Genomic DNA, 24,347 nt, shown 5'->3' with positions numbered 1-24,347 from the left:
CTTCTGGTAGAGTGCGCTGTCAGACCTCGGGGAACCGGAAGGGCCGCAGCTTTGTAGGCCTGCTCAATGCAAGAGGAGAAGTAGGAGAAGAGGCCTTGTGCCCCAAGTGAGAAGGGAAAAAGGAAACAAACATGGCTTCTGACTTCCTGAAGGAGGAAGTGTGCTTAATGTATATTCTAAGAGCCCTTCTTACGTCTAGCATGTGTGCCACTGCCGGTCTAAGTCATGGTGCAGGAGAGGAGAGAAGTCAGGCAAAATAATGTCCTGGGACCTGTGAAACCAGGTGTTAACCTTCGGAATAAATGAGGGGTCCAGACAAAGAACAACCCTATCATCATGAAAAGAACAAAGGTCCTGTCTGATGGAAAGTGCAGCAAGCTCGGAAACCCTCCTGGCAGAAATGATGGCAATAAGGAAACTACCTTCAGAGTCAGGAAACGGAGAGACACTGTTCTAAGGAGTTCAAAGCGGGGCTTTGTAAGGGCATTAAGGACCATATGAAGGTCCCAGGAAGGATACCTGCGAACTACCGGAGGGTGCAGGTTGGAAGCCCCTTTCAAAAACCTCCTGACTGAAGTGTGATGGGATAACGAAGGAAGCAAACCCTATGAAAGGACTGAGGAGAGGGCTGCAACCTGCCTGCATAAGGTGTTGGGGGCCAAACCTTTCTCCAGCCCATGCTGAAGGAAACTAAGAACTTCTGCCAACTGGGCTGAAGCAGGAAAAAGACCCTCCCTGAGGCACCATCGGGAAAAAGCCTTCCAGGTGGCATCATAGGTGCGCCTTGTAGAAGGTTTGCGAGATGCCAGGATAGTGAGGATGACCCTTTCGGAAGATCAGCCTCCTCTAGCCGCTGCCGCTCAAGTGCCACACGGTCAGCTTGAACCACTGGGGCTTTGGGTGGAGCAGGGCCCCCTGGTGAAGGAAGATTAGATGGGCAGGGATCTTCCAAGGAGAAACCACCGATAGGTTGACCAGGTCTGCAAACCAGGGCCTCCTTGGCCAATAGGGTGCCAGGAGGAGGAGCTCCGCTTGTTCCTCCAACATCTTCTGAATTACTGCTGGAATGATGGGAAGCGGGGGAAAGGCATAGAGGAGACCCTTGGACCATCTGCACCGAAGAGCATTAGTCCCCTCCACTCCCTGGCAAGAAAACCTGGTGAAGAATCTGGTGACTTGGGCATTTTGAGGAGTGGAGAAGAGATCCACCTCTGGTGTTCCGAATCTGAGGGAAAGGTCCCTGAATAGAGACGGAGGAATGGACCATTCTGCCTGGTCGACTGGGCTCCTGCTGAGCCAGTCAGCCTGGGAGTTGTCGACCCTGGAGATGTGGTCTGCCAAGATCGACAACAGGTGTTTCTCTGCCCATAACCCCAACTGTAGAGTCTCTCTCATGAGGGCTTTGGACCTCATCCCACCTTGCCGGTTGACATGAGCCTTTGTGGCCATGTTGTCCGTAAGGACTAGAACATGAGAGCCGGTCACTGATTGCCTGAAATGCTTGAGAGCCAGAAAAATGACTCTGAGCTATAGCCAATTTATGGGAAGGGTCTGGACCAAGTTCCCTGAGCTATCTGGCCCTGCATATGGGAACCCCAACCCAGGAGGCTGGCATCGGTGGTTATCACTAGCCTGTGTGGGTCCCTGAACAGGAGTCCCCTCCAGATTGACAGGAAATGCCACCAATTGAGAGATCTCTGGATTTGTGGCGGGAGTGGGACCTTGATGGATGAGTGGCTGGTTCTTGGTCGTTGGTAGGGAAGCAGGAACCATTGGAGGGTCGGGAGTAGAGACGAGCCCACAGGAAGATGCCAATACAGGAGACCATCTTCCCCAGAAGTTTGGACAACAGCGACAGGAGGACAGTTTGATGTTGCTGGATCTGGCTGATGATCTCTGCAAGGCTCTTTCCACGAGCTGGGGACAGGAAAACCTGGCACGATGAGGTATTGATGACTGCTCCCAAGTGTTGCAATTTGGTTGTGGGAGAGAACTGGCTCTTTTTGGTGTTGATGGAAAATCCATGGCTCTGGAGATATGATAGAGTAATCTGCACCCTGGAGCTGATGAGAGGCCGAAGGGAAGTGCTCAATACTGGTAATGGGTATTCTGATAACAGAAACGGAGAAACTGGCGATGATGAGGCCAAACTGGGATGTGGAGGTAAGCCTCAGTGAGATCAATGGAAGAGAGGAGGTCGCCCTCCCGAATGCTCTCTAAAATAGAATGTAGTGTCTGCATTTTAAATTGCCTGTATTTTACAAATTGGTTGAGAAATTTTAGATCAAGGATGGCTCGCCACCCACCCTGAGGCTTTGGGAATGATGAAAAGGCAAGAGTAAAGCCCACGTCCCCATTGAGAAGGGGTAACAAGTTGAATAGCCCTGATTTCAAGAAGGTGCTGAATGGCCTGATTCATGACGGCTTGCCTTGAAAAGTCCCGAGAGACAGGACAGATAAAAAAAAATTTGGGGGGTGGCGTTAGGAAGTCCAATTGTAACCCTGACCTAATGTGCTGAGCACCTAGGTGTCCATCGTTGACTCCTCCCATTTGGAGGCAAAGAAGGCTAGGCAACCTCCGATGGGTGGAGAGAATGAGGGATTACTTAGAGCGATGGAAGGAACGACCCCCTCCTCCCCCGAAAGGGCTGTTTACCAGTAGAAGGTTGTTGCCTGCCAGATGCTTCCACCCGCTGGTCTTGGCGTTGGGAGTACAGCCTTTGAGAGTGGGGCAAGCGAGATGAGGTCTCTGCTTGGAAGGCAGGAGGGCGATAAGGAGCAGGGCGATAGTCTGCTTTCTTCCCAGAGGAAGAGAGAATTTTACATTTATCTCTGGTTTTGATAAGATTCCAGAGCATCGCCAAAAAGCTTATCGCCTGCGAATGGAACTGAAGCCAGCTTCCATTTTCGGCGTGACTCCACCTGCCAATTTCAGAGCCATAAAAGTCTTCTTGCTGCTACAGAAGATGCCATAGCCTTGGATGCAAATTTTGCGGAACTGAGAGTGGCATCCGCAGTGAATTCCGCCACTGCGATAAACTTATTAAGATCTTGGTGAGACCGAAGGTCAGAAACAGGCAATCTATTCTGAAGTTGGCGCAGCCACCGTATGGATGCCCTCATGAAAAAGGATGCTGCTGTTGAAGCCTGAATAGCCCAAGCAGTGGCCTAGTGATTGTGCTGAGGGTCTGTTGGGAACGTTTATCATCCAGTTTCAGGGTATCTTCTGGCTCTGTGGGAGTGCCAGAAGATGAGAATGAGGCCAGAACCGGAATGTCAACAGAAGGCACTGCCAGGGCATTGTCCAGGGCTGCGCTGACGTTGTAGAAACTCTTATCCAGGGAAGATGGGCAAGGACCTGCCGAAGGGGAAGCGCACTGTTCCTTGACCATGTCCAGGAACAAAATGGGAGAAGGCAAAACCTCTGCATGCACTACAGGCTTGGAGAAGAGCGAATCCCCTTGGCTAGAGGGATTTCCTTGTGATCCAGGAGCCACTTCCTCTGGCGACAGCTTGGCAGTGACCAAGGCCTTGTTGATTAATGGCCTGAAGAGAGTAGGTTTGAAGACCAATGCAGAGTATATCTGCTCTGGGAGAGAATCCTCTTCCTCTGAAAGATTTTGGTCAAAAATCTCACCCACTTCACACTCTGAACGAGAGGAGTAACTGTATTCAGATGGTGAAGCCCTTCCTTCCTCATCAACCTCCTCCCATTTTGGTAGAGAAGAATGGACCCTGAGGTCCTGGGGTCTGTGTAAATCAGGGTGATGAATCAAAGAACCTATAGATTGAGAAGGGAGAAGGGCTTGAACCCTTTCCAGAGGTCGAAGAATTTGCTTGAATCCTTCAGCCAAACCCTGCCTAATGGCCAATGAGACAACATCTTGGATATCCCTTGGTCTATGCTCAAAGGTAGAGGCAGAAGGTCGAAGGCCCGCTGCTGTGGGAGTGAAGGTGGCTTCAGGCCTAGATTGAGGAGAGGTTCGAGGCCTGCACTCCCTTCTGTTGAATAGTTCTGTTGAACTGCCTCTCTAGGTCTGCATGTCTACGCTTCTCTGCTCTCAGCCTGAGTTGCCTTCTTAGGGGCTAGAGCCTTAGCTCTGATTTTAGTAGCCACCTCCCTCTGGACTGATTGGATGCATTGCCTATGTCTTTTTCTCTTATTGGGCTTAAGAGACTGTTCCACTGGGGGGGAAAGCTCTGCGTGAGCCTTATCTTGCTCCATTTGTAGAATAAAGGCTGTTCCGTTGGAAAGAAACTGTTTAGAAATTTTTTCTATTAAGTCCCTTAGGGTATAAAATGGCCCCCAGGCTTGCAAAATGGCCACTCACCTCATGGTGGAAGGCGTCAATCCAAGATGGCCACTGACTAGAGGAAACAGGCTCCAAGATCAAAGAATCGCTCCTTAGGCTATACAGAGCCCTAAGCGAAATCAGCAAGGGAAAAACACAGCAAGCGGCCACATGATCAGCTGGCTTGTGCTCTTATCGGTTTGCTGATTGTTTTTACGATCGCTCCAAATTGCAGGCATGGGAGAGGTCTACAGACGCTGCCCAGCTTGCCTGCACAGAGCTCTAGTAACGCTGTTCCCAACGTTGCAGGAGAGAGAGCCCTGCTCTTCTGGAAGAGCAGCTGCCCAGATCCCTGGGAGCTGCTTGAAGCAAGGAAAAAGTACTGAAGATCGCTGGTGAGTACTATCTAACAGAACGCTTTCAGAGACACAGCTACTGAATGAAAGCAGCTGAGTCAAAAGCTGGGGTCTCTCCCGGGGGCTGGCTTTTATATCTTAGTACAGACTCAGCTAAATGACATCATAGGAAGGAGTCAACCCATCCTGGGCTCTTGATGCAGCATGGAGGAGAAGATAGCAATTAATACTGTGCAACATAAGGCAATGTTCAATCACTGCTGTGTTTTTCAGAAATGGAAAAAATATGTGCTAGATTATGGGTGCCTCAGGTGGATGACACCCAACGTGCCACTGAGAGAGAGCTGAGAATTTTTGTGACTACTAATTGTGTTTATGATGTGGCTAAGTTAAAGCCTTTGAGAGTTTCACTGCTGATGTTGCCATACAGGAAAAGAAAAACTGAAGGTGCAAAGAAAGAATTGCAGTAGGATTACGCAATTTTTAAGAAAAATGAAGGAAAAAAGCTCAACCTAATGAAAAATGAAATGAAACTATTGCACATTGATATTTTAGGCATAAGCAAATTGAGATGGACTGGGATTGAGCACTTTCAGTTAGGGCTTGAATCCCAGAAAGGATATACCTAGCTGATGAGAGCTAAATAGCTTGAAATAGATCTATACTAGTCTCCCTTTACTTGTCAGTAAAATATAAATTCAACACAAAAAATAGTTTGTCGCAAAAGTGACTGCCTGTGAAGGCCCGTGAATTGGGTCTGAAAGGCGAAATTGGAAGCAGTATGCTCTGTCCCATATTTGGGTAGACCAGGTTGCCCTGATAGACCAGTTTCACCAGAAAAAACATTCAGTTAGAAAGTCCCATTGTTTACTATTCATGAAAAATAAAGGAGGAAATTTGATCTAGTGGTTATAGCACCAGGCTAAAATGCTAGAGACTGTGAGTTCAAGTTATGCCTCAGCCATGAAAGCCAGCTAGCCTATCACACTCTCTTGGTCCAACTCGCTTTGTAGGGTTATTGTTGTTGTTGTTGTGTGAAAAATAGGAGATGGAAGGTGTGCTGGATATATTCACTGCCTTCAGTTATTTGTAAAAATAATAAAGGCAGGATACACATAAATAAAAAGGAACGATGTTGCTTTTACTTTTAGGGGATGTATATAGTAAGAATACTTGACTACAATGAAATCGATCACTGAATAACATCAGATTTCATAGACAACTCTTTAATATAATAATCCAAAGGTATGCTCCATCTAAGGTAGAAGAAGTGGATCAATTTTATAATCAAGTTAAATTTCTAACTGACAGAAAACACCAGCAACATGAATTTCTTGCAACAGGAGACTGGAATTCCTAAGTTGGAAGCTTTAAAGAAGAAAATGTAGCTAGATTATGTGATTTAGGAAATTGAAACAAAGCAAGATACCATTTAATCAATTTCTGTCAATCCAATTATTTCTTCATTGCTAAAACTGTCTTCAAACAACTAAAATGTTGCCTATATAGATGGGTATCAGAGGGAGTACACAGAAATGGGGCATTGGTCTTACCTGAGACGCTCCTTCTCAGAGGGTGGAGATACATTATTGCTAAACTACTCTGTTTAACTTTGCAGAAGAACTACGACGAAAAAAGAAGAGTGGGAAAAATCAGAATGGGACCAAAACATTGTATGGTGGTATAAAGAGGATAAAGAAGTGATAAAGTTGAAAAAGAGTTATACAAACGTTATACAAAAGTACTCTGCAACCCTCTAGGAGGGTGTCATGAAACACCTGTGCAATACTACAAAACAACATTGTTAGAACCAGAAATAATGATTGAAGAAATACTAAGAGTTGTAAAGAAAAGTTACCTAAGCACAAAGCAACAGAAATATATGGGCTACCAACAGAAATAATTCAAGCAGCAGGGGAAAGCAGCATCAGATGGCTACATGAAATCTTTAATGCTGCATGAACACATCTAACAGCACCCATTGATTGGCAACACACAATAATAATTCCACTGTGGAAAAACAAAGGAAATAGATGAGAATCCACACAATATCAAGGCAGCTCACTTTTGAGCCATGTAGGAAAAATGTATGCCAACGAATAGAAATAAGGTTAAAATCAGTTATAGAACCATAGCTAGCAGAAAAACAGATGGATTTTAGAAGAACAGGAGCTGTACAAATGCAATTTTTATACTTAAACAATTAACAGAAAAAGACGGGAGAATCTCCTTGTAGCTTTTGTAGACAAAAAAAAAAGCACTTGACAGATAGAAAAACTCTGTGGCAGACAATGGTCCAACATGGAGTAAATGAACATCTTATTGGATTCTGTAAAAGCTTATACAACGTTTGGCCGGAATTCAATTGGGGCTGCAGCTACTCCAGTAGGACTGGGTGAGCTACCATACTCCCAAGCGGCAAGAAGGCACTCCCAGGCATGGGCGGTGTCTTTGGAGTGACCCAGATGAGCCAGCCAAGGTGGCACTAAAACCGGTGGTCCAGTTGGGACCGTAGCTGTTTCCAAAGACCCAGGGAAGAGCGCCAAGTCAAAAGCGGCAATATCGGCAAAGCTGGAAGCTGCAATCACACGGTGGCTAGCTGCCACTTCATTCACTATTTGCAAACCGCAGTTCCAAACCTGTCAAGAAAATCCAAGCTTTCTCCCAATTAAATTTCTGAGTCAATCAGTCCTACGTCTCTGTAGGGCCAAAACTGAGTTGAAACTGAGGACTCAGACAGGGAAGAGAGGCGTGGCCAAAAATTTGATGACCCAGTCTCTGGGCAGAAAAGCAAATGTCAACCCATACTTGGATTCTCCTGTCAGCACACTGGAGAACAAACCAAGTAACATCAGAACTCTTTGCAGTAACATCTGGAGTAAAACAGGGATGTGTACTATCACCACTATTATTCATCACCTACAACATTGACAGCATAAGGAAACAGCCAAGCCCAGGAATGGAACGAATATCAAACTACTCTTTACAGACAATCAGGCTTTGATAGCACATGCTGCTAAGGAACTGCTGTAACAACAATTCTATCCATGAACCAAGAATGTAAAATAAATGAGTATCAAAAGAGAAGGAGTAAAGGCAATCAGAAGAAAACAGCACATTCTAAACATAGTAATGGAGGGAAAAGAATAAAACAAGTTTCAGAGTTCAAACTTCTAGAAACTATACTCACTGAAAATGGGGAAATCGACCAAGAGATCAACATACAATGCAGTAAGGCTGATCAAATATTTGACAGCTAGCTCCATTCCTACAACACAAGGCAGTACTGATCAGCACAAAGAATAATCTCATACACAGCATATTCATTCCTACCCTATGTTACCATTGCCAAACATGGATATTTGCAATAAAACACATTCAATAGTCACTATTGGAAATGACATGTTTGAGGAAAGCTTCCAGAAGAGATAAAATCAAAAATGAGATAAGAGAAAGAATTGGAATAGAATCAATTTTAAACTACATACAAAGACATACAAGAGGAAGTAAAGAAGATTGCTAAAAGGAGGGGGAGGAGATCTATTATTACATCAAAACATGGTCAAATTCTGATTGTATAAAAGATCACAAATCGCTCGTGTGAAAATTGTAAATTAAGCTACAAAAGAAGAAAGCCAACCAGTTTCCACCATATGAACTTGTTACATGCACATACCCACCATTTTGGAGGAAAACATCAGAAATAGCTTTGAAGTTCTGAATCCCATTGATACACAACCATAAGAACTGTGGAATGATATCAGAGTTAAGGATAAATGTGAAAAGAGACTGCCAAAGATAAAACAGAAGATAATAAACTGGATGTCAAAACTATGGAAATTACCAAGAAGAGAAACCAAGAGAGGCAAAAATCTAAAGAAAAAACTTAAAGAATTTCAGAGAGCTATTGTTATAACACCTGGAAAGGCACTGCAGATTAAAACAGATAGCGAAAAACATGGAAAGCCTTCCAAAAGATCTTGGAAGATCCAGCCTCAAACTGGTGTGCTAAAGGATACAAATAAGCAGGGATTCCTATAAGATCAAATAAAGATGGAAGGAATACACTGAAATGCAGCACAGTAGAAATGTCAACATCCAATATCCCTTAGAATATATTCCCCACTTACAAGAACCAGTGGTACTAGAAGATGAAGTTAAAACAATATTCTGGTCATTACCAGGTTCAAAAGCCATAAGAAGTGATACAATACATCACAGAAATATGGCAAACAACAGTACAACAATCAGGCAAGATTCTAACTAAGCTATGGCAGCAAATCTGGAGAATAACACAGTAGACAACAGATGGGAAAAGATCAATCTATTTTCCAATACCAAAAAAAAGGAAAACTGTGTAGACTATGCAAAGTATCCTTAATTTCATATGCTAGCAAACTAAAATTTGGGATTATCCAGCATGGATTAGATGTCAACATCCAAGAAAAGGCCATCTGTTCAAGCTGGTTTTAGAAAAAGCTGAGGAAAATGAAACATTGCTGATGCACACTGATTCACTGAGAAAAAAACAACCACCCCAAATAGTTACTATGTGCTCTACTAATTATAGAAAGGCTATTCATTATACCAGTCATGTCAAATGGGAATCCCACAACATCTCACTGCCCTCATACAAAATCTAACACAGATTAAGAAGCCATAGGACTGATAGAACAGACAAAATAGACTAGCATCAGGTTAGCAAAAGTGTCAGACAAAGCTCTTCCCTTATTTAGTTAGCCTATATGCTAAATATATTTGAAGGAAAACTGGATGGCAGGAAGATGAGTATCATTTTAAAATGACTCAAATTATCATATTTTGCACACATTACATGTGTGCATTAGAAGGCCTAATGTAGTAAAAGGAAAGGAAAGACACACCAGCAGCAAAATGAATATGTGGTCTTAAAATGACAATAGTTATACTATGGGAAGACCCGAAAGACTAGGTTAGATATAGATCGTTGTGGAGAAAATTTATGTAGTTCCTAGAGCTGACACCAAATTGATGGCACATAATGAATGAATCAGCTAATACAAAGCTGGATGATAACATTAAGTCCTTGTCATTCTGAAAACCAAATTTCAGTACAGGTGGTCCTCACTTACCAAACATAATTGGAACCAGCAACTGTCATAAGTAATGAGATCATTAAGTGAAACGTCACATGATCACACCAAGTTAACAGTTCCAGCTGCAACACCATATGACAGCAACTTGCAACTATCTTCAAATTTCCCCATTGACTTTGCTTGTTAGAAACTGTCTGTGAAGGTTACAAATGGCAATCATGCAATCATAAATGCATACCTGTTACTAAGCATTCAAATTGCAATCTCATGGCTACAGATATGCCACACTGATTATAAATTCAAAGGTCATAAGTAATATTTTCCAACATTGTCATAACTTCCAATGGTCACTGAACAAAAGTTGATAAGTGGCAATATAATATATACTTTCAAGTAAGCCATGTAGCTCATCCCATCATCTTCAACAATTGACAACAACTATCAAAGGACATTTAATAATGTTAGAATCACAGCAAGATACTATATTTTTTTCAATTGTTCAACATAATATATATGGAACATATAACACTTTACTAAGAGAATAGGATTGAAGAAGTAATATAAGCTAAAGATGTTAATCTCACTCCTATATATCAAAAGCATTTAATTATCCTTTATTGCTCAATTTTGTATACTGTCAAAGGTTTTTGAACTGTTCCTTCACGAGTCTAATCAAAGGAATTGAATGCTTAAAGCAGAAAAAATTACCTATATTGAAAAGTTAATATATGGTTTCCACCATTTTTTCTATAGAAGAGAACTGAATTTATGTGTTGTTGCAAAAGGCATATTAAGCTCCAGGATATCCTGCTAATAAGTCAAGCAAGATCTTCCATAAGCAACAATAGAACAATGCTATCTTGCAGAATAGCTATTAAGCAAACTGGGGCTTAAACGTAATCAAATCAGACAAGAAAAAACGAGAAATAAGCTTGATATTAAAGAAGAAACAAACTATATAACAGATAATGTGAATAAAAAAGGTTTCTTAACACTTAAAGCTGATAAATTAAAATATTTTGTACATTCTATCACTTAAAAGGACATTATATAAATAGATATACAGAGTAGGTTAAGTCTTTTTTCAAGTATGCCACTTATTCCCTCATGTATTTCTGTAAACAAGAGTGACTTTATTTCTAAGACTGAACTACATGCATATATTATGCAGTGCTGATTAAATTTAATATAGCAAGTAATTAATGTCCAGAATTATTGGAAGAGGGTTTTTTGTATAACATGCTCTTATTTATTTCAACAGTTTGGATGACAGAACAATAGCATATGTGATATGATACTCTTACATATTGACAATTGTGGCTTTTAAAAAAAACAAATCTTATAGTATGTAAAAATGTATACTTTATATTTTAGCTAGCTAATAATTTCACGAAGTATAAAAATATTTATAGTTCCAACATGATTATAATACAACATACTAGGTTAAAATTATATATTCCCAGATAGCACCATAAATTACTTAATTGTTCTTTCAAAATGTTGATATACTGAAAACAATCATTGTGACATTAGATGTTCTTAACGGTACTCAAACCTCTAAGGTCAAGGAATCCTACTATTAAATCTTAATTTTCAATTGTAAGGGCATATAACAATAAAATGAGAATTGTACTTTGATAAAACATTCTTATGTCCAGATTTCAGAACCAAGGTTCCTTGGATTCTCAGAGAAATAAAAATGACAACTAAACAACTACTAAACCAATATACATGAAGAGAAGCTGTATATCTTCTCTGCATTTATATCCAGTATACAAAACATTCATGATCGCTAGATTATGTGTGGAGCTGGCTATTTGTGTTCAAAATGAAATGGTTTTCCAAAGAATGGCCAAATTGTCAGTGAAAAAACATTGGAACATTTAGAACAAGCAAGAAATATCAACTACTTCAAATAATTATAAAAGAAAAGATTCAACGGAAATGTAGTGTTGAAGATAACATATATCCCAATCTTGAAAAATCTAAGTATTATGGTTTGGCAAAAACACAAGGGTCTTGTTTCTACAGTAATATCAAAAGAACAAATATCAGTTGCCATTAGAAGACAACTCTAAAAGAAAATAATTCTTTGACTGGACAGAGTAAGGGCAAAAGGGAATAATCTTACATAATAAACCTACAGTGTCCATTCCTTCTATTACAAATATATGTTCAATTGAGGATCACATTTAATCTCTGAAAAGTATGTTTACCTTTAGTTAAATGTAGCATTATAGTTCATAAAAAAGGAGTGTGGGTTGTTTTTGCATTTTTATCATAAATTCCTTCAATTTGGGACTGATATTCCAAGGCAACTATAGCAATAGCAGACTTATATACCATTTCATGGTGCTTTAGTATCCTCTCTAAGCAGTTTACAGAGTCAGCATATTGCCCCCAACAATCTGAGTCCTAATTTTACTGAACTCGAATGGAATGCTAATCAGGAAAGTGTTATACATCACCTTATACCAACAATTTAGAATACCAATACTTTTAATCCATTTTAGCATAAATATTTATGCTTCCAAATGCCGACATGTTGTATACTGTTAGAAGCATAGATTGGGTCTTCAGAGTAAGAAATGGTGAACTGAAGATGGCTTTGCTCAAAGCAAAATCTACAACTGCAGTTGAACGAAGAGCTGGCAAGCACATCAGCTCTTCAAAATTATTAAACAGGGAGAAGATTCGGGGTCATGTTCCAGATAGTTGCTCCTCATGAGGAGATCAGAAGACAATGGAATCTCGTGAGTTTGGAAATCAGGCTAAACTGTAATCTGAGCCATTTTTAATCATGATTGGGAATTGCTTTTTAATTACTCTTCAGATATTAAGAACTTTTGAATTGACAAAGGTTTTTTCAGTCTGCTTTAGCCAAAGAAGTTACTTTATGGACTTTAAAAAATCATTTTTGGAATAAACAGCAAGAGAGTAATTCTAATATTAATTTTGGAAAATTACAAATGGAGTATGGGTCTAGAGGGATTTAAAATAAGATTTTGAAATTATAAAACTCTTTGCATGGGAAAATACTTTGCCTTTGAATTCTTAAAAAAAAACTGGGACCTTGAACACTGGACACTAGAAGGAACCAAAAAGAACTAAAGATTACAATAAAATTCACACAAGTGTGAATTATTGATAAAGAATGAAGCAGAATACTTTAACATTAGAAAATATTTGTAAGCAATGGACCCAGTAGTTAATTTTAAATCTGTCTCCATTATAGAACGTTTAAAAGATGATATGAAAGAAGAACAAGTTTTACTGGACAAGATAGGTTGATTTGAAAGTGGATTTAAAAATGACGGCCTATAATATGGAAAAAGATGCTATACAGGATATACAAATGAAACCAATTGATGTCTTAATTAAAAGGAAAATATATATATATATATATATATATATATATATATATATATATATATATATATATATATAAAATAAAAGGAATATACAAATAACAAATCAAAGGAATAACCTGAATAACTATCCTATATTAGATTACAAGAGATATTTATTAAAAGTTTTGAAGAGTTTGGTAAAAACAAAGAAATTACTAAAACAAATCAAATTCCAGGATCCTATTTGAAGGGATTAAAGATCGAGATTGTTAAAAGTAAAAGGAAGGAATATAAAGTTGGTTTGTCTGATCAAGGTTGAAATAGATATGTTGCCATCTCTGGTAATTTTTAATAGACCTTTGCTAATAAGGACTGAAAGATGAGGCTTTAAGGATCTGTTTATTACAAGGGACATAAGGGAAAAAATACATTTGTTGCATTTTAAGAGGCAACAAAAAATTACAAAAAATTGTGCATATTTATGATGAAGAGAAAGTTATTTCTTTATATATACATATTCTTACTATATTTTTTCTATTTTTCTATTCTATATTTTTCCTGCACTTCCTTTTTATTCTTTTAGTTTCTATTAGTTTTTATCTTTGTAATTGTAATGTTTAATAAAATTTATATAAAAACATATTTAATTATTTTATCATTTCATCACTTCATATTTAGAAGCATATATATGTAGTCCTCAACTCAGAAGAGTTTGTTTAGTAACCAAAGTTACAATGGCACTGAAAAAAGTGACTTATGACCATTTTTCACACTTATGATCAGTGCAACAACCTCATGGTCACAGGATCAAAATTCTCATCAAACTGAGGATCAAACTGACTCATTTATAATGGTTGCAGTGTCCCAAGGTCATATGATTTTCTCACAAGCACAGTTAATGGGGAAGTCGGATTCACTTAACTGAGTTACTAATTTAACAACTGTAGTGATTTGCTTAACAACCAGAAGATAAGGTCATAAAATAGGGCAACTCACTTAACAAATGTGTCACTTAGCAACAGAAATTTTGGGCTCAATTGTGGTTGTAAATTGAGGAATACCTTACTGTAATTATGAATTTTAGAATGCCACATTGGAATACAATTTTAAAAAATAGCATGACTTTAAAAAGTCTGAATCTATCCTTTAGTTTTAAGATTGAAATACTAAGTGACAGAAATATGCCACTGCAGAACCAATAAAAATTATTAACTATTTTGTTCAAACAGAGTGAAGTATCAAATGGAAGTCTAAAGGCAGCAGGTCACTAAATGAAATGAACCAGCATTAGTAAGTTGATATTCTGTACCACTGAATACATTGTAATTTTATAACAGTTTATATTATATTGTATGTATTGAAAAATGTAGTGCAAAACCAAAATTAATTTCACTGTACAAAGAATCTAATATATATTTACTTATAATAGCTTATGGGTAAAATACATTAGAATACAGAAAAGCTTTTATCTTAAACTGATTTGGATATAAGATAACTGAATAATTGGCCCACATGCTTTAAGTAAACATTTAATACCAACTAAAGTTCCATTCCACATTAAAATTGCAAAGCTTCAATTTTACTCAGTCTCAGTTGTTGCAATTGATCTGTCTTGACCTCTTAGATAACAAAACCATTGTAAGACACTGCCGCTTTAAATATTTCAAGGCTTATATAGCTAGTAAATAGGCCCCATTGCAATATGGCTGTGAAGGTCATGTCCTATTGTATCTTTCCTCAGATATTGAGTATGAAAAAAATCAAATTGTTTACTCCACACAAATATTTTAATGTGTCTTAATCTCTATATTGCCATATACATGTTCTTATTAATAGTAAATGCTATTCAGGTCAATACACACCCAAGCCTCTTCCTAAAATCTATTTAAATCCACACCCTGAACATATTATCATGATTACATTTTAGCAATTTCAGCATGTTATTTGCATTCATATGCCTAATTTTGCAAACACAATCCTGTTGAACCTCATTTCTCAGCATTAGTGAGGCAGAGCAGTTTTAACAAAAGGGATTGGTCCTTTAATGTGGAAAGGATAATTAAACAGATTCCTCAAGTGTTGTTGGATTTGGTCATACTATTTAATTTACAATATGAAACCACCTAGACAAGATTTGAAACTCTATTTCCCATTTTTAAATAATATTTCAGTTAAAATGCATAAAATGGGAGGCAAATATTAAGGAAAAGAGCTAGAACCAAAATGCAAATATTTTCAAAATCAAACGGAAACAAGGAGCTTAGAAATAATCTAATCTGTTTTTGAATCACTAACATATGTGAATGCTGCCTACAAGTACCTAGGTTTAATTATAGGAAGAAAGACTGCTACCTAATGCTAGCATAAACTGTAATGACAAAAACATTCAATTTTACAGGATTAAATTATAAGACAAATGCTAAAATATCTCTGCCCCTCCTCTCTCCCAACCAACCCACCCTGTTCTGCACTCCAAGAAAGGACTTTACCTGAAAAGGCAATAGATTATTGCCATTGTCTGTCCTGAAGGCATTGTCTTCCATCCAGGATTTTGGAGCTAGAGGAGCAGCCCGGGGAAATTTCGGTGGGGCAATAACATTGGTAGAAAAGGGCTTTTTAAGAGGTGAAATGGGATTGAGTGGGGATGGCACACCAACTCCAACTCCCACACCAACTCCCACACCTACTGCCCTTCGAGGGTCTCTGCCAGCTTGCAGCCCACCCCAAGGATTGGAAGGTGTACTCCAAGCTGCATTCTGATGGTTATTCCAGCTGGAAGGAGAAGAGGTGGAAGTGGAAGAGGAAGAAGGTTTGCTGGTCATGATGGGCTGATGGCTGTAAGCAGCATTTCTCTGGGCAAAAGATGCCTGATTAGGGCTGACCGGTGACCTCCTTTGCTGCTGCTGTGCTTGTTGTTGCTGCTGCTGCTGTTGTTGGTGGTGCTGAGTCTGAGCTAGGCCAATCTGGGGGGAGAAAGTGCCTCCAAAAACAGGATTGACATGATGAGGGAAATTTTGGAAAAGCATTGTCCCATTAACTGGGGTAATCCCTTGAAAAAAGCTATCATCCACTGCGTTTGTGGTCCCTGTAGACCAAGTGCTTCCGAAGGAGGGAGACAAGGACGTGCCGGCTGTAGGCTCCTGCTGAGGCTGGTGGAAACTTAAGCCCGGCAAGATGGGAGACTCCATTTGCATCTTTTCTTTGCTATTTTGGGCAGGAGCTGCTGAGCCGATGCTAGTCACCGGACTGTCCTCCGATTTGGGTGTCTCTGACGTTATGGGTGTAGAAGGAGCTTCTGCTGCGTTTGGATCTTGCCGCTGCTGCTGCTGAGGCTGGACTTTGCTTTTGTCCATCAGTAAATCATCCTGCATGGTTTGCGCAGCTGAAAGGAGGAAAAAAGGAAAAACCATAGAGTATTAACATTCATAAAGCTGCTTTAGCCTTCCACTGCTCGCTACAATTCCACTGCTAGTATAATGCCGCCGCAAATTGCAAGACACAGCAATACTAGTACGTAATCCCCACCCCCACTCCCCTTAGGGGTAAACGGTTTGAATCAGCACGATCGGTTCCCATTGCCTCTAAAAACACATTTGAAGAGGTTTCACCCTTTTCGATGTCTTGCTTCCTTTCAGTGCAAAGGAAAAATGTGCTTATAGGGCACAGATTTACAGCAATTTCGCCACGTCTCTTTCTCTTATACCGGAACTCAGAGCTCTCGCCCTGCAATGAGAAACTGATTCTGGTTCCTGTTTTTCCGTACACCCTCCTCCCCTGTTATTTGCATACGTCAATAAATACTGCTGCGTCCTTCAGCAAGGTTAAAAAGACAGCAGCCTTTACTCTTCTCCACCCCTTTCCTATGAATAGACTTTTAAAGGAGCCGAATACCCATTTTGATTAATCAACAAAAAGGTTCAGCCAACTAATTCGAAACAGTTCCCCGAGCTCAAGTCTAGAATAAGCGTAAACGCTCAAGACGAGACGAGAGGAGAGAAGGAAAGTACCCTACATAACAAAATATTCAGTTTGGCTCGCTTTAACAACCATTTTGGATAAAACCGGCTTAATAACTGGTTTGCTTCCGACTTGCTTCGGTGTTTCTTTCAAGCACGTTAAATACAACACAACGTAACCCACTCGTATATTTTAAAGAATTCAACGTTGTGGTTGAGAGCAAAGTTAACTGAATTCAGTTACGCTCCTTTATAATATGAATGCCTTCGTAGATTAACCCTTCTTTAAAAATAATTTATTTTGGCTTAAAAATACTCAAATACTGAAACCCTCAAAATTGATAAAAGTATTCAACAGCTGTAACAATTTTCCAAAGGCAAATTGCAGAATTAGAGTATGCATGCATGAATTAAAATACTGTCCATTGTAAATAACTAGACTTTCAGAAATATATAAGTATCATTACTTTCATTCATGTTAATATCCTTCCAAAAATCTTTTATTACTGGACAGTTGAAAATGTAATAAATACACAAATAATTGCAAGAACTTTCATTAGCTTTTTTTATAAGAAAGCTATGAGAAAAAGTAAAATAGAGTAAAGGCAGCCATCCATGTAACATACTGAACTTTATAAGCTGATTTAGTTAGTAGTACAACATTCAAAATCTAACGCTGTGTCGTGGCTTTCTTCCCTTCCCTTTCTTCCTCCCCCACCCCTTTACCCGGTGTTGAAATCATTCGTTTTTTCTTGCAATTTAACTGCATAGGTAGAAGTAATCAAGGCGTCATAACAGCAGCTGCTTAGAGGACTTAAGAGAATTATGAACATAGTAATTTTCTTTCACACGTCTCTCCTATTCCAGGGATTCATAAATTTATCATTCCTCTTCAAACAGATAGTTAGTCCATCGAGTAAGAACAGCCAGCAGCATATATTGTACGGATATTCATCCACAGCAGGATAGTTCACAGAAATAATTTTCTTCACTACTGATCTACACACGAGCTAAAAATAACGTGTTGCAGAGGGTGCATATATAGAGTCTTCTAAGCTAAATTCAGAATCCCCAAAAGGAGTAAACTAGCGCATCTTTGCACGCAGTTCTGACGCTGCTGTAGGGGGTGCAGGCAAACCTTTAAAGCAGCACTGCAGCAAGCCATAATATCAAAGCCTTTGTGTAGTTTTCTATTAGCTGCACTCCGATCAAATTAATCAAAGCAGTAGTGTAGACAATATACACACAGAATATTTCATGCAAAAGGAAAAAAATCAGGGATATTACTCTGCATCGGGTTTTAAAATGCCTATTTATGAAAACATTTCTATAAATAAGGATATTATTAAAACTATGTCTTTCAATGTAGATAAGCTATATTATAACAACTGATTTAAATACCACTAAGAACTTCATATTACACTTAAGATTTCACTAAAAATCACACCTTTCTCTCTCAAGGTCAAAATCCATTTTTAGTGAATGTAGATAATCTGAACCAGAAAAAAAGGACGTTGCTCTAAAAAAAAAAAGCAGGTAGCCAAATACCTACCTGTAGGTTAATATCCAGAGTCCCCTGATTTCTCCACCCCTTTTTCTCCCACTGAATATATTTGTGTCAATCCAAAGTATACTACAGAAAAAATATCCCCTTCGTACTTCATTTGCATGCAGTAACCCACACAGTCAAGGCAAGATGCCTAGAACATTTACCTTTTGAGTGTTCTGTATTTAAAGAGCAATGAAAGGTAGGGACAGTATGTCTATTTCCTTCTTTCGGGTTTGGTATATGATAAATAGAAATTGCTCTGGCAAGAGCACTTTGACAACTATAAGCTTAAGGCGCATGCGCGGGAGTGGAATTGTGGGGGTTGAAGTTTTATGCGAATGAGCTCTTTCGAACAGAGGCAGTCTGGGAGAATACTGTAGTACACTATTCAAACCAGCGAGGCACGTTTATTAACAGGAACTACGGCTATATAGATTTTCAACAAGGAAAACTGGCCTAACAGGTACGTTTGGAAATAATAGTTACTTAATCATATATGAATAATTGATCTTAATTTAGACATGGATCAAAACGCGAACGTTTCCTTGTTTTTTAGAGATTTATATCGTATCTGAATTAAAATCAACCGGGTAATAGCTGCCCAAAGTAAGTCGTTATAACCTTAGACCTTAACTAAGCAGCTGGATTTCATTCCATTAAAAAGGTTTAATATATATATCAACATATATTCAGATCTATTGTGTCTCTACTTCTCCCTGCTTTGCAATTTTTTTTTAAAAAAAAATCATACGTAGTCTATTCTTGCATATATCCATGGATTTTTAAAAATCCCTTAGTATTTATCCCTTACTGTTTACAATGAAAGTTAGCCCTTCTTTTCAGGCAATGTGCACACGCACACAGCCATACACAAAATCTTATGTGACTTTAAAATATACCATGGATAATATGACAATTGATTTCTCTTTTCCATAACTGACTTTACATGTAGAAACTCTGTTAAAACAAATGAGAAATGTAACATACTATATTTTCATAACATTCTTTATGGTGGGAAACTTCTAGCTAGTAACTGTAAATAAAGAAATTATAATTTTAAGAAACCTACAGGAACTGAATGTAGATTTTAATTTTTTTCATCAAAATATTTTTAATATCCTTTTAATGAAATAATTGACTTACATATTTAACAACATTCATATGTCTTCAAGTCAAATATAACAGAATAAGAATGAGCAAATATATAAATCAATGTATTTCAAAACATTGCATCTGGCATTTTCCTATTAAAAATTCTTAAACTCTGTGTGAATATCCAGCGTGCTGGAATTACAAATCACTTCAATTAATAGGATGGATTAACTTTTAAGTACTAAGTTAATGCATAGAAATATCTGTTTTTCCAGTTACTGCCTGTAGCATTTTGTCTGACAAAATTACATGGGGAAGACATAAAAGACCTAAGCATTCCATCATAAGGTAGCTCCAGATATTATATGCTAAGGTACAAAGGAGCTTTATTTTCATAATTCTTGGAATTTTAAATTATATTGAATTTAAATATCTGAATCATCTGTTTTAATTATACCTGAGCAAATGAATTCTAGCCATATTTGTTCAGATGTGGTTCAAGGGGTCTGTCTCCCAATAAAAGCATTATATATACTTCAGTCTCCCTTTTGTTCTTTTTGAGGGAAGCAGTTGGAACTTTGATCTAATGTCTGAGAGTGGTGTGGAAGTCTGGATGTGTGGAAAAATAAATACAGTACAATAAAGTTTTATTTTACTGGACAGTTGCCATTTAAGGGCAAGGGCAAATTATATTCATTCATAATTTGAGAGCATTCTGTAATAGATTCACAGATGGTGTCAACTAAATGTGGCATGTTAAAGCCAAATACTGTCAATTGCCTTTTCCAGACTAAATTACTAAAAGAAGCCAAACATAACAAAAATTCTATTGGTTGAAAGCCAGCTATTCTCTGAAGACGGCACCCTGAAACATCACACTGTTATTTGATCTGTACTAGTTTCCATTTTAGTTTCTAGTCCAATTTAAATGTATAATTAAAGATGGCAAGGATAATTTCTCCCACATATATTCATACTACTCAATTATTTCATTCAGCATTATGTTTTGCCCCAAATTCTTTTTACTGACTCACTTAGGGAGATCTTCAAAAGGAGTTAAGTTGTTTTACTTGTGATACCAACATTGTAAATTGCTTACTACTTATTTATTTATTGAATTTATATTGCTGCCTATTTGCCCATGGAGACTCAAGGCGGCTTACAGAATATAAAACCACATTTAAAACAACAAAACTAACAAAAAGAATAAAATAAACTAATATAGTACAATATAATAAAATCACCTCCCACTCTGGTGACCGATCACACGAGCCATTTAATGGGCTCCATCCCGCTCTGGGTTCCCCAGGCCCGCTGGCAGAACCAGGTCTTCAGCACCTTCCAGAAGAGTATTAGAGTGGGGGCCGTTCTAATCTCTGGGGGAATGATGTTCCAGGGAGAGGGAGACACCACGGAGAAGGCCCTTCTTCTGGCTCCCACCAGCTGAGTCTCCCTCGGGGATGGGGCCCACAACATTCCCTGCCTCCACGCTCTGATGGGTTGGGTAGATGTGACCAGCAAGAGAGGGTCCCTCAGATAACCTGGTCCCAAGCCATGAAGGCTCTAAAGGTGACAACCAGCATCTTGAATTGCACCCAGAAGCAAATCAGCAACGAATGTAGCTCTTACAAGAGAAGTGATACATGTGCACACCGAGGTCTGCCCAAAACCATGCGGGCTGCTGCATTTTGCACCAATTGGAGCTTCCGGATGCTCTTCAAGGGCAGCCCCATGTAGAGTGTGCTCCAATAGTCAAGACGGAAAGTAACTAGGGCATGAGTGACTGGGAGTAGGGACCATTGTTCCAGGAAAGGGCATAACTGACGCACAATTCACAGTAGGGAAATGGCCCTCTTGGCCACGACCGCCACCTTTTCTTTGAGCAGGAGTCGCAGGTCCAGGAGAATCCCTAGGTTACGCACAAGGTCTGTTTGGGGTAGTGCCACCCCATCCAAGACCAAAAGTGGCAATTCTCCTGAAGCCAACAAACCCCAAACCATAGCCACTCGGTCTTGCAGGGGTTTATAACCTGTTGCTCCCCATCCAGCTCTAACAGCCTCTAGGCACTACGAGGGGAAGGACATGGCATTACTTAACTCACCACGGATCGAGACATACAGTTGAATATCATCAGTATATTGGTCATACCTCAGCCCATGGTGATGGATAATCTCACCCAGCGGCTTCACATAAATGTTGAACAGGAGCGGAGAGAGTACCGAGCCCTGTGGAACCCTGAAAAGCAGTGGACAAGGACTGGATCTCTCCCCTCCTATCAACACTGGCTGAGAGCGCCCTCAGAAGAAGGAAGTAAAATACTTAATTGAAGTAATATAATTTTTTTATTTTATATATGAATCTAGGGTATCACTTTTTGAAGGGTTTTTGATGATTAATTTTTCTTTTTATGTTTAATGTCAAAAATTCTTGCTTTTGCTAATTTGACCCATTTTATTTATTTATTTTTATTTATTGTTCTAACCCCATATATTGGGAATATCACTCTGATTTCCTTTGAAGTGATACATGTGTTCTACAATTGACAATAATAACCAAGCAATTATGATAGACATTTTTTTTTAGAATTAGTCATATGTAAACCACATCAATACATACTGTGGATGGCCCAGCTAGATGGCAGCATCTAGCCAGCATTGGCTAATCTCAGAAAGCTAAACAGAGTTGGATCTGGTTATTACTTCGAATCCCAGGCCTGTAGACTTGATTAATAAGAAGTCAAAGCATTGTGAAAAAGATAATGGTAAATCAAAGAAAGCAATATGAACTTACTGATGAAGTCATTAAGATCAAAGGAGATATCAAATTCAAGCAGAAATGGTTCCTTTATATAAAACGTATTACTCAAGAAGGCAAACTAAGATATAGAAATATGGCTTCTGAGGAAAAAAGAGCAGCTGTTTAAAATAATTAAAACAATCCACAATAAAAATGAGCAACAATCACACAAACCATGGTATAAAAATATTTAAGTAGCAATTAGCAATTAGGAAAAATGGGGGCTGGGGATGGGAGGAGAATGGCTATTAGAATGTTTTTTTTTATTTTTTATATAATCTATTTTCATTTTCATTCTATAATCATATTTCCTTTCAAATTTTCTCTGTAATGTTTTCTTTATCAGTGTATAAGTATTTCTTTCCCTTTCCTTATTTTTGCATTTTTGTTGTTTTATCAATTTAATAAAAAATAAAATCAGGATGAAAATTTATTTAAACTATAGATGAGGAAGTCCTAATAGACATAAAACGTGGCTGAAATATCTAATGAATAACATGTTTTCTTTTAATAGGAAAGAGACGAAAGGCCCAGCATAAAAAATGAATGAATAAAGCATTCTAGATAGATTCCACTGAAACCTTAATTAGATTAAATTACTAAAAAAATAATTTTTGTATTAAAAGGTCATTATTATATATTTAGAAACAAAATGTTTTCTCATTGTCTGAACAATGAAAGCGATGTAAAATGTGTTAGGTAGGATAAACATAACATGCTAGTTAATATATGCATTTGCGGATTAAATACCAAAATTTGAATTTTGTAGATTACTTCAAGATAGAGAAAATGTCACAGGAAGTATCTTTTATGAAGTTTTGATTATTGTCAAAGCCCTAATAGACACATCCTTAAAATTACCAGGAGTCAGATGTGACTTGGAAGAAATTTTATGTTGTGAAAGGGCATGAAAATAAACAATTTCATGTAAGGGCAAACTCTTCAAATGTAGAACAGTAAGGGATATTTTTATTTAAAGTTACAGTATTTTGGAACAAATAGTAAAATAAGGAGAATGTACCCTGGAGAACAAGTATTTGTGTTATTAGAGCAGAAGATACAGTGACATCTACTCATTCTTTCCCCAGGGTTTCTTCTATCTATTCATTTCTATATCCAGAGTATTAAATACTGGTAGAATTCAACATCTGTCTCATTGCATGATAGGTTATTTGGAAGTTAAACATATAGAACAGGGGTGTAAAACTGGCGGCCCATGGGCCAGATGCATCACACGCAGGCCACGCCCACCCCAGCTCCGCAAATGGGAAAAACATCAAGAAACATCATGTGACGGCAACGTGATGCTGCGAGTTTGACACCCGTGATATTGAAGGTCCAAAGACTTGAGCAAAATCTACCACTTTAAAGTCAATATTGTTTCTGTATTTCTATAAATGAAGCCTTCAGAAAGTTTAGAAATAGTATAAAACATAGGTAAATTTTGTCTTTCAAGTTAAATAGTCATATGTTTCTTAAAGACAACATGTTATACCCATAACTGAAAAATAAATGAACATTAGAGATTTGAGAAAAAAAGACAAGATCAGCTTGTAGCTATATTTACAACAGTATAACACTGTCCCTCAATTCACAACTTGATGTAGGTTCATGATTCTCTTAAGGAAAATGATGAGGCTGTGAGTAATAGAATTAGAAATACAGCATAACTGAAGTATCTTGAGAAAAACTGGTATACATTGATTCTTATGGTTGCAAAATTAATATGGAACTGATATCAAATGCTATGGGTAGAATGCAAAAACACGTAGTTTTTCATATAAAATTCAGCATACAGAGTTCTATATTAAACATAACATTTTGTATTTATATTCAATTCACATATTGATAAGAAAATAACTAGTTCCCTAAAAATAAGAC

At 38.3% G+C, this 24,347-nt stretch overlaps 1 protein-coding gene across 19 annotated transcripts in view; it reads right to left on the bottom strand.

The window, feature by feature from the left end:
* CPEB3 (cytoplasmic polyadenylation element binding protein 3) overlaps positions 1-24,347 on the bottom strand; it is a 103,811-nt gene that overhangs the window by 77,730 nt on the left and 1,734 nt on the right. For 4 of the 19 annotated variants that reach the window (XM_026710557.2, XM_026710558.2, XM_026710559.2 and 1 more), the window contains exon 1: positions 15,563-16,599. In XM_026710557.2, coding sequence (XP_026566342.1) covers positions 15,563-16,483 — 921 coding nt within the window. In that variant the 5' untranslated portion in view covers positions 16,484-16,599. Of the gene's footprint in view, positions 1-15,562; positions 16,630-16,681; positions 16,834-18,581; positions 18,670-18,742; positions 18,862-24,347 lie in introns of those variants that run through there. The other 15 variants (XM_087932463.1, XM_087932464.1, XM_087932465.1 and 12 more) reach the window with 11 other exon arrangements.

Source organism: Pseudonaja textilis, chromosome 4, assembly GCF_049901715.1.
Source record: "Pseudonaja textilis isolate UNSWEBS1 chromosome 4, rPseTex1.2, whole genome shotgun sequence".
In the NCBI taxonomy this organism is placed as follows: domain Eukaryota; kingdom Metazoa; phylum Chordata; class Lepidosauria; order Squamata; family Elapidae; genus Pseudonaja; species Pseudonaja textilis.
This window is presented reverse-complemented; position numbering and strand designations above follow the sequence as displayed.